The sequence below is a fragment of the Cryptomeria japonica genome, chromosome 1 (assembly GCF_030272615.1).
Source record: "Cryptomeria japonica chromosome 1, Sugi_1.0, whole genome shotgun sequence".
Lineage (NCBI taxonomy): Eukaryota > Viridiplantae > Streptophyta > Pinopsida > Cupressales > Cupressaceae > Cryptomeria > Cryptomeria japonica.
Window position 1 is genome coordinate 668,006,809 of NC_081405.1, and position 11,878 is coordinate 668,018,686.

At 33.3% G+C, this 11,878-nt stretch overlaps 1 protein-coding gene across 1 annotated transcript; it reads left to right on the top strand.

Annotated features, from left to right (window-relative positions):
* The first annotated feature begins 1,756 nt into the window (after window positions 1–1,756).
* LOC131071991 (UDP-glycosyltransferase 708G2-like) lies at window positions 1,757–11,454 on the top strand. The gene is made up of 6 exons (XM_059211639.1): window positions 1,757–1,880; window positions 2,031–2,327; window positions 2,429–2,515; window positions 3,015–3,190; window positions 10,634–10,798; window positions 11,062–11,454. Exons 1-6 carry the CDS (start codon window positions 1,757–1,759, stop codon window positions 11,452–11,454), a joined length of 1,242 nt encoding a protein of 413 aa, XP_059067622.1.
* The last annotated feature ends 424 nt before the right edge of the window (window positions 11,455–11,878 follow it).

Sequence of the window (11,878 nt, forward strand, 5' to 3'; positions counted from 1 at the left end):
TGTCCATGTGACATGGATCTTGATACCATGTTACATAGAACAAAAGACTCATCCATCCCTTATGATACTCAAGTCTGCCACTTTTCCAACTCACTCTTCCATTTTTCCAAAAGAACTAACAACTTATTAAATGTTCTAAATGAACTAACAACTTATTAAAGTTTCTTTTGGGTTGATAGAGTTGTTAATTATATAACAAGATAAGCTATATAATTACTTGTAAAGATTGGAAACACATGCAAATTTAAATGATTATTATAGTTTTGTAGAGATTCACTTTACTATTCTTGAATGAAAGGTAGGATTTCATCCTAATTGTGTTGCTTTAAATTGTACACTTTGAGAAGATGTATTATAATATTGTTTATCACTTCAATCTATACATCATAATACCATATTTGAGAATCTATCAACCACTACAAAAACAAAATAATTATCATGTCTGGTAGTAGGGTGGGCCTAGTGAAAGTTAATGAGATTAAACTCCTGCAATTTTGTTAGCATTGCTTGTTTTTTGTCGACCAATTTGTTAATTGTACATGTACTACAAGATAAATGTATTTAGAATTTTTTAACATGTTATTTACAAATTAAATACATTTACAACATTCAAGAAGATTTTGAACTCTAAAGTGTATTTTAACTTATTGGAATGGGTCATTGATATTAATTTCTATCTCTTTGCCGCATATATATTCTACAAATACTTAAGGTGATATATGAGTCCATCTTGTATGTATATATTTGGAACTAAATTAGCACAAAGTTACTTTTGATAGATATCACAAAATCCTTGTTAAAAGGATATAATTCTTACCATTGATTGACTGCATGTCCACATGCACAAAGAACATAAAGGAGACCTTGAATTGATACATGACTCAAATAATTAGCAATTGAATTGATACTTGATGTTTAGATTAAACTTTTTCAAGATATAAATAACATTTGTAATATCTTTGTTGTTGTAACTTATAATTAGTATACATGAATTAAAGTGGCTTGCCATCTATTTGCATAGAGTTCTCCTTCCCAAGATATAATGTTCTCACTCCAAGCTTATATAGCTAAAGAATAACATAAATTTAACAATGATACATTGGATTGTTCCTTTTTAGTGCACAAAATTTCTTACGGTGATAGGCAATCTAATGATTATGTTGAGTGAGAAATGTTGGGTATATGAAGCCCAACGGTCACATGAATATTTGACTTCTCCAGACTCTTCATTTCGTATTTGATATGTTTATATAAATGGCTAAGTGCAACCCATACTATATGTACTATGTATTGCATATTTGGTTAATAAGACAATTCCTTGCATTTCTAGTGTACGTAGCTACTTAGTGGTGAGCCACATTAAACCTTGTGTTGTGTGTTTTCTTTTCTGTTGTTTTTTTTCAATTCTCTGCTTGTTTTAATCTTTACAATTAGTATTAGAGCCATGTTGGCTTGAGCAAAGATGGAGGAAGAAGGAGAAGGTAAAATCTATAACTTCTATGGCAGTTTTATGTTCCATGTAAAACTATGCTTCAAGCAGCGCATACATTGGTGGGATGGCTAGAAGAAAGAGGGGAACTCAGTTGAAGAGGAGAATCTAGCGAAAGTGAAGGATGTTGGGATTCTGATTTGCTCTCCTCTTGAGCCAGCTTTGGCACTTATTGGCCAAATTGTTAATGATCAGGAAGTTGTTGGTATTTATGTGGTGAAGGTTGAACATCATCATGTCTCGGTCAGAGTGCGGGAGGAAGAGTGTATGCCATCGGAGACCCAAGTTGAATCTATTCTTGACTCTCAAGATGAGGTGGGTGTAGAGTGGATTGAGGTAGCAGAGCAAGGAAGACTGAGAACAATTGTGGCTTCAGAGAGCTCTATAGATGGCATGGCCTTGGCAAAAATAGAGAGGCACTCCCATACTACTAAGGACAACCTTTGCAAAGATAATTTCATAGAAGACTACGAACCTGTGGACTTAAATGAAGAAGTGCAAAGATGATTTTCTGGTTTGAAGTGAAAGCGGCCATTGACAGGAGCAGATGACAATGGGCATCGCTCCAAGCGATTTCAGGCATCACAAGGAGAGAAGGAAGATGTTTTATCCCAACCAAAATCTATTAAGACTCACCAATCTGATTGGATGGATGTGGATGATAGTATCAACGTGGATAATGAGAAACCTCGCATGAAGGAGATAAATAAATCATTGCAGATGGAGGAGAACACGCTGGATTCATGGAATAATATTCTGAATAAGTTTTTTTATGCAAACAGGGAGGATGCAATATTGATGACTGTCGTAAAGGAAGAGGTAGAGTATCCTCACCTTAGTAAGGAGGAAATTGATTTTCAAATAGAAGAAGTTCAACTTTTTAATTTTTTTAAGTCTAATAGAATTTGGAGAAGGTTTATTCAAAGTTTTCTTGAACAGATTTTGGCAATGTTAAAATCTTCGTTGGGTCTGGTTCAAATGTAAGATCAAACATGGAAGCAGGGATTCTAGTGGATGGCTTTACTGGTTGGCCTTCATGGGGGAGATTGTTGGATATATGAAGCCCAACGGTCACATGACTGTTTGACTTCTGCAGACTCTTCATTTTGTATACGATATGTTTATATAAATGGCTGAGTGCAGCCCATACTATATGTACTATGCATTGGATATTTGGTTAATAAGATAATTCCTTGCGTTTCTTGTGGACGTAGCCACTTAGTGTTGAACCACGTTAAACTTTGTGTTGTGTGTTTTCTTTTCTGTTATTTTTTATTTTATTTTTTGCTCGTTTTAATATATACAATTGGTATCAGAGCCATGTTGGCTTGAGCAGAGATGGAGGAAGAAGGAGAAGGTAAAATCTATAACTTCTATGGCAGTTTTACATTCCATGTAAAACTATGCTTCAAGCATCGTGTACATTGGTGGGATGGCTGGAAGAAAAAGGGGAACTCAGTTTAAGAGGAGAATCCATCGAAAGTGAAGGATGTTGGGATCCTCATTTGCTCTCCTCTTGAGCTAGCTTTGGCTCTTACTGGCCAAACTATTAATGGTCGGGAAGTTGTCAGTATTCATGTCGTGAAGGTTGATCGTCATGATGTCTTGGTCGAAGTGTGGGAGGAAGAATATATGCCATTGGAGACCCAAGTTGAATCTGTTGTTGACTCCCAAGATGAGGAGGGTGCAGATTGGATTGAGGTAGTAAAGCAAGGACACCTAGTAGCAATTGTGGCTTCGGAGAGCTCTGCATATGGCATAGCCTTGGCAAAAATAGAGAGGCACTCCTGTGTTGCTGAGTACAACCTTTGCATAGATAATTTCATAGAAGACTACAAACCTATGGACTTAGATGAAGAAGTGCAAAGATGATTTTCTGGTTTGAAGGAAAAGCAGCCATTGATAGGAGCGAAGGACAATGGGCATCACTCCAAGAGGTTTCAGGTATCACAGGGAGACAAGGAAGATGTTTTCTCTCGACTACAATCTATTAAGACTCACCAACCCGATTGGATGGATGTGGATGATAGTATCAATTTTGATAATGAGGAGCCTTGCATGAAGGAGGTAAACAAATCATTGCAGATGGAGGAGAACACGCTGAATTCGTGGAAAAAAATTTCAAAGAATAATATTTCGAATAAGTTTTTTTATGCGAATAGGGAGGAGGCAATATTGACAACTGTTGTAAAGGAAGAGGCAGAGTATCCTCACCTTGGTAATGAGGAAATTTTTTTTCAAATAGAAGAAGTTCATCTTTTAAATTTTATTAAGTCTGATAGAATTTGAAGAAGGTTCATTCGAAGTTTTCTTGAACAGATTTTGGCGATATTAAAATCTTCACTGGGTCTGGTTCTAATGTAAGATCGAACATGGAAGCAAGGATGCCAGTGCATGGCTATACCGGTTGGCCTTCATGAAGGAGATTGTTGGGTATATGAAGCCCAACAGTCACATGATTGTTCAACTTCTCCAAACTCTTCATTTTGTATCTGATATGTTTATATAAATGGCTGAGTGCAACCCATACTGTATGTATTGTGTATTGGATATTTGGTTAATAAGATAATTCCCTATGTTTCTGGTGGACGTAGCCACTTAGTGGTGAACCATGTTAAACCTTGTGTTGTGTGTTTTCTTTTTTGGTGTTTTGTTTTTGATTCTCTGCTCGTTTTAATCTTTACAAGAAATGCCCCAAGTGTATATTTTTATACATTTTTCTAAATCGCAATGGTGGTTGAAGATTACGTAATATGTAATGGTATGGATTATGTAAGATATGTTGGATTATGAGAGCAATTGAGTCAACTTAGTGAGAGGATTGATATTGCCTTGTGCAGGGAAAGGCACCATCACTACGTGCAGGCCATTCATTTTAATGCCCTCTAATTGCTTGGGATGAATTGAGTTGGGCCTTTGTCTATATAAACGAGACTAAAGCTACACAAATTTCTTGTCAAAAATGTTCTACCAACGGTGTTCATGCACTCCGCTTCTATCAGAAACTTACGTGTAGAAATTTGAATCCACTTCTAAGTACTACTGTCTTGCAAGGGAAGGGATGGTGATACATCATTCGTTTGTATATGAACATTTTCTTTTCTTTTAGGGTTTTATCTGATTTCCTAGATTAATTGTTGCGGGACGAATAGTGCTTGTGGCCTCATGTTGTTGGGGGTTCTTATCGTAGTCATAGGAATTGATATTTTGGGCTTTGTTTGTTGAAGGGTTTTATTAGTATTTGCTGCCAGGTAGAATGTTAATGTATTCCTTTAATTTAATTATTTTTCACAACATCTATCAATAAGAGAAAATAATAATTAAAATCTTTTGTCTTTTTCTGTAAAGTTTTTATTCTTTTATATTTTTTAAATTCTTACAAATTTGTTTTATCTTAAATTCTATTGGAAAATACTAATGTACACTCATATTACGCTGATGTCATCTATCAATAGGTTAGTCCATTCTTTTATGCATTTCCATATTACTATTGAAATTATACTTAGATGTGGACAATAGTGCAATTGTTGTCAAATAGTACTTAATAATTTGCATTGGATGTCGTGGAAAATTTATACTCAAGCACATGGGAGGAGAGGTGTTTTTTTCCTATTCCAATTACATTTGAGTAGATAGAATATACATGACAATATTAGTTGTAATCTTTCTTTTTTTGACTATTTGTACAAATAATGTCAAGTTGCTGATGCACATGGGGAGGAGAAATATTTTTGTATATTCCAATTAAATTTGAGTTGATAGAATAGACATGACAATATTCATTGTGATCTATACATTTGACTATTTGTACAAATAATGACAATTAATTATCGATTTCAAATGAAAAATGAAAAAGAAATTTTCTTGTCGAATTATAAGATTCTTTTAATATACTTTATGCAGCTATTTAAATCACTTTCGATGCATTATTATGACCGTCCATGCAACTATTTAAGTCACTTTTGTTGTGATAGTTGATACAATTATTTAAATTCTCTGTATTATTATAAGCAGTACATCTTTTCTTAAACAAAGCTATATGAATAAATCAATTCAGACCATTTGTTTCCTCTGCAGTAAGAAGGTGAGCAGCCACAACCCTTAATTTTATCTTCTTATATTTCTATAATGCTCTTTTACTTTTCTTTTCATATATTTAATAATTCAGGATTGATTTTCATAGGAGCTGAATTTAATGTTTAAAAACAAATTAAAAATAAATTCCATCCATTTCTTTTATCAGTCGTATCAGAATTGATCCATTAGCGTTTTGTAGAGCCCTGAGGTTTTGGTCATTATATCCATCTCAAATTTTGATTGCATGTTGTAAAAAAGGATAAATAAAATGAGCTTTTAGATGCTTAATTCTATAAGTTTGTGGGATCTACGTAAAACTTAATGAAAGGAAATGACAAAACTCTGGTGCCCAATGCTACATGGTTTCTGAACATGAAGCATATTTCTTATGCTTCCATTGGACATGTATTTATAGATTAGCAGGTTGGAAACTGGCAAAGCGATACCAGCCCAGAGCTTAACAATGTTCTTGTGCTGAATTATGTATAAAGTCTCAATTTCTGCTTTTCATCCACTATCAAACTCAGAGTTCCCTGTCTTTGTGATGCCAGGAAGCCTCTTAACAACAACTGTCTCAAGTTTACATGAATGGCTGAGTTTGACCCCGACGATGGCCATAGCTTTACTTTTTCGTTTCCCCAGCATATTGTTGTTGGCTTGTCTGTTGGAGACACAAATTCTGAACTCCCATAGAGCTGAACGACCTTGGGAGTTCTTTTCTTTTCTTTTCTTTGCTTTGCAAATTAACTCATCCATTTTCAAGCCTTGAATTCTCTTTCTTAATCCAACTCGACTTTTAAGTCTCTTGTCATCTCCAACGAGTAGTCCACTGGGGCAGCATAATCAGAACCATATAAAACCTTCGCTGTTTTCCTCATATCCAAGCTATATTTTCGTGAGTTCACTTATACTTATGGCCACATCTTTTGTTCTACTATAGCCTACCCATCTTTTGTTCCTTTTCATATACTCTGAAGCTATTCAGAGTTACTGCTCTGTAAAACGTCTTTAGGAAAGAGAATATTAAAAGGTGTGAAAAAAAGGTATACTATGTATCTATACATGTTAAGGAAGATAGTAGGGATAGAGGTGGAGGGGGAAGAAAAAAAATTAAAAAAATCTATTAATACTTATCTCATTAATTAAACACTGATAATTTATTCTTAATAATTTTCTTAAACAAATGTAGTAGGGTCATTAAGAATAATAAACAATATTTGAATATATTTATCATCTACTTGATTGATAGATGCACATTATGTAAATATATAGTTTAAATAAATATATAGTTTTCCATTTGTGAGGTAACTACTGTTTTATTTTATTACTTTTGTGCATCTAATATAAAGTATTAAAGTCGTTAATATTGGTCTTTTCTACTATTTATCCTTTCAATTTCTTGAGACTTGAAAAAATTTAATATTACAAATATATGTTGTATTTGTTCATATATATTTCTAAGATTTTAGTTATATGAAATGTCAATTTTATCAATTTTTTATTGAATAATATCTTTTTTTTATTCTCATTATATATGATTTACCATATTCAATGATGAAAAGTTATTATCAATCTATTCTTTATTGGAAAAATAAAAATAATAATTTACTTCAATACTAAATATTATCAACAAATTTTCTACCCAAGGGAACCTTAGAAAGTCTATGGAGCAAGCCAAGTATGAGTTGGAAGATTTGAAGAAGTTGTCTCAAAATATGGACCAAATTGAAGAAGAAGTTGTTGAAGCCTTGAAAGATCTTTGCTAAGTTTTTGTTATTATGTGTTTAAGGTCTATTGTGCTTGCAGCCTATTTTTTTTTAATTATTGTTGCTTGATTATGGGTTGGCTATGTGTATCTTGTTGGCATCTTTTTGTATTTAAGGTTTCAAACTCAAATTTTCCTTTAATCATTTGAAAACAAATTTTCAATGCAAAAACAAATTTTACCAACCCCTCCTTGACAATCTTGAAAAACCAGTATATTCCAATACAAAGGTAAATTATACCAGCCCTTTTTCACAATCTTGAAAATCCAACATAATAATAAGCATTAAAACAAATTACATAAAAATCTCTCCCAACCAACTCTTAATTTTAAATATATTAATATATAATTATACTATTTAAATATTTGTATTTCTATATTTTATATAAAAATGATTGTTAATGATTTTTATTAATCTATGCAAACTATTTAATCTTGAGATAGTGAGATAAATAATATTTTTAATCATATATGATTTTATCAAATAAATAAATAAATAAAATTTAATTAAGTAAAAATTACTTTCATAATGAAGACAATTTCTATTCACAATCGTTCACCCTCTGATCTAACTCAATCATATGATCCACATTTCTCAATGCCCTTTTTTATTTGAACTGATAGTTATCTCACCTGCCAGTCTTATGAGGGAAGAGTGAGTTGTGCGTTCCTTTATGACAACACATTTACTGATAATTGATTGTTTTGTTGACATTTTTTTCTAGATGACAGTAGGGGAGAGGAACCAGTAGTTGTGCACCCTAACTTCGCGCTTCTCAAAATCTTATGTGGAAATTTCAAATCACTCCAAATTTTTTACAGCAGCTTACTTGGCAAGTCCCCTTCTTATAACTAAGGTTTTAGGGCCACATCATCAAATATGATGCCACAACAACATGCTTTTTGTCAAGGTGTCCAAAGCAACCAAAAAAAAAATAGTGAGATCAATAGGTGTGTAAAAGGGCCCCAATACTTGTGCAGCTGATTTGGCATCACCTGATTGGTTACTTTTCATAACAAATGGTATATTTCATTCAATTATTGGTACTTATCATACAACTATTGGTGCAATGTTGTACAAAAGTTGGACATTAAATCAACAAGTATGGGATATTAAATCAACAACTTCTATCACAAGAATTGGAATGCGCTCAACTACTGGGTCTTTTGTCATATAAAATGTATGCGAATAAATTTGAAAAATAATTATGGTGATATTGAACTTTGACATTATAAAGTGTAATAAAGTTACACAACATTAACTGAAGTGATGGCACCACTATATATTAATATTACATATTCTATCTAAATTCAAATTTCCCCAGAGAGGCTCATAACTATAAATGTATGGGTGCACTAGTCCAAGCACTGAATTTCCTTCCCAATCATTGCTGTTTTTTGAATCTATGAAACTTTAATGGTTTTTATTCAAAATTTATAGTGAGAACTTAGTAGTTAGCATGTTTGAATAGTTTCTATAATATTTATTGGTTTAATGTTCAATATTTTTAATAGAATAAAACTAGTAATTTTGATTTTAATATTGTTAACATTGATTGTAAGTGTTTATAGTTAAATGTAATATATTTTTCTGATATAAAAAGTAACAAATCATGTAATGTAATGTCTTATCAACTCCCCAATAAAATATGACTTAATACACAATTATTATTGTTTAGTGAACAATGGGTCGTCTATATTTTTGGGAGAGTCATCTTTCTTAATATCATTTAAGAGATTGAATTTCTAATCAACTACAATGCTCCATGTAATCAATGGAAGTTTTCTATGTGATGCACATTTTATCCATTATTTATTCATTGAATGAGTGATTGATTGTGTTCCAATTGTTTGTTTGCAACATGGTCTAGTAAAATTGCAGCAAATGAAAAGCAATATTTTTGTACTTGGTATATTTAAATGTTTGATATGCCTCATGTAAGGGTAAATTAGAATCCAAATAGAGTTAAGTAGATATTTTTGAATAATGAATTATTTAATTAGTAAAAATAAATGATTAATTTTTTGTTGCTAACTTATATGCTGGTAGAAATTTTCACACAATATGTCAATAATAATTTTTTTTAGTAGTCTCTACTGGCTATTTTAAATTTTTAAATTGCTCTCTTTACAACTATTTCTTAATCAATTAATTAATGTCCATTTAACTAATTAATTAACCAATTTCCATCATCTTATTAATTAAATAATATTTATTTTTAATTAATAAATCCACTAATCACTCAATCTCATTTTTAACATAAAATAATTTAAGCAATACTCTTAAAAACTCATTTTAAGAAAATGAACTTAAAGATTTACTTTTCTAAGTTTTCTATTCCCTCTCAAAAAAATAAATTAAATATACATGTTTGTTTATTTTTCATCTATTTTAGTTTAGTGAGTTAAAATTTATCAATTTAATAATCTCTCACTTGTACACATTAACCTCACTCGATCTTTCATAAATCTTGCACATCCTCAAGTGTATATAATTATAACCCTTGTGCACAAGTCGGACCTTGATACCCTATTACATATAACAAAGGACTCATCTATGCCTTTTGATACTCAAAACTACCATTTTTCCATCTCTCTTCCATTTCTTCAAAAGGATTCTTCACCAAAGGACTCATCCATCCCTTATGATACTCCAAACTACCACTTTTTCATCTCACTCTCCCATTTCTTCAAAAGGATTCTTCACCATAGAATATTCTTTAATTTTGGGTTCCTATCCATCAACCAATCATGCGAAAGAACTTGTCTCTCATTTATCTTTCCAAGACTCCAAATCAATTTAAGTTTTTCATCTCTACATTTAATCCTAAATCTCTTATATTAGTAAAAAATATATAAATGGAATGCTGTTCTAGGCCATTCATGAATCTGGTCTTATATGGTCTTATGTTTTGGTGAAAACACTTCTGGACCACGAAATTGTCATCCTTTAATTGTTTTTGATAACATTCTTTTTGTTTTTAGTGATGTTTGGTAACATTTATTTTCAATCCCAATATTGCACTATTTTCGTGTACACCATTTTCACCTAACATTCCACTATACCTAATACTTTTTAAAGTGTCTATATATGAGGGCAAGGCTTGTCTGATCTCAAACAATTAGAAAGATGAAGATGAATGGCCTGCACGCAGTGATGGTGCCTTTCCCTGTGCAAGGCACCATCAATCCTCTTATCAATTTGGCTCACCTCCTCTCTTCACGAGGGGTTTTCATCACCTTCGTCAACAAGTGCATGGCCCTATTTCTGTGACCAGTTTCTTGATTGCCGCTTCTGCAAGGATGTGTGGAAGATTGGCATTGATTTGGAAGGCGTGGACGTTGATGAAAATGTGGTAGTTACGAGGGAGGAGATAGAGAAAGGCGTGAGGAGACTGATGGAGGGTCCAAAAGCGCGGGAGCTTAGAAAAAGAGGAATGGAGTTGAAGGAGGCTGCATTTAAAGCGGTTCCGTAGTGAGGTTCTTCTTTTACCAATTTGAACAGGTTTATTCATGATATGGCACAACTTTCCAAATCAGCTTCTGTTTAAAGGCATTCCGTCCCTCATCGATCACGAGGTATTAACGCCATCTCCGATTTTCTTCCATGGCCTTGATTTAACTTACCGTAAATAAAATAAGTTTATAAAACGCCTCCCTCTCGTGCTTGGCGCCTCGTTATTCATCTCTTATGTCAACTATTAAATAATCTATATTGGCGTGTTATCAGGTGAGGGTTTTGAGTCACCCTTCGGTACGAGGGTTTCTCACCCACTGCGGGTGGAACTCGTGTTTGGAAAGCATGAGCATGGGAATTCCAATGCTTGGATGGCCCTATTTCTGTGATCAGTTTCTTGATTGCCGCTTCTGCAAGGATGTGTGGAAGATTGGCATTGATTTGGAAGGCGTGGACGTTGATGAAAATGTGGTAGTTACGAGGGAGGAGATAGAGAAAGGCGTGAGGAGACTGATGGAGGGTCCAAAAGCGCGGGAGCTTAGAAAAAGAGGAATGGAGTTGAAGGAGGCTGCATTTAAAGCGGTTGCGCAGGGAGGTTCTTCTTTTACCAATTTGAACAGGTTTATTCATGATATGGCACAAGTTTCCAAATCGGCTTCTGTTTAAAGGCATTTCGTCCCTCATCGATCACGTGGTATTAACGCCATCTCCGATTTTCTTCCATGGCCTTTATTTAACTTACCGTAAATAAAACAAGTTTATAAAACGCCTCCCTCTCGTGCTTGGCACCTCGTTATTCATCTCTCATGTCAACTATTAAATAATCTGTATTGGCGTGTTATCAATTTGAGATTTTAAATATGCTTCCTACACTGCTAGTATTAAGCTAACTGCATGACATCTTGTCCGCCGTAAATTTTGTTGGTATTCACTAAAGTGTTCAAATTAAGTTGGTAGTGGAAGGTGTAGATCCATTTCAGAAAGCTTTGAGTGCATTCAGGGAGCGTAGACTGTGTGAATAACCGTTCAGGCAATATCCACTAAACAGTGATACCTAGAGTGCATGAGAAATGTGTACTTAGCTTAAAAA

Coding starts and splice junctions, on each gene's coding strand:
- LOC131071991 (XM_059211639.1), top strand. CDS start 1,757: ATGCCATCGGAGACCCAAGTTGAATCTATTCTTGACTCTCAAGATGAG. Junction 3,191..10,633: donor AGGGTGCAGATTGGATTGAG/GTAGTAAAGCAA, acceptor CGCTTCTGCAAG/GATGTGTGGAAGATTGGCAT. Junction 10,799..11,061: donor AGGAGGCTGCATTTAAAGCG/GTTCCGTAGTGA, acceptor GCGTGTTATCAG/GTGAGGGTTTTGAGTCACCC.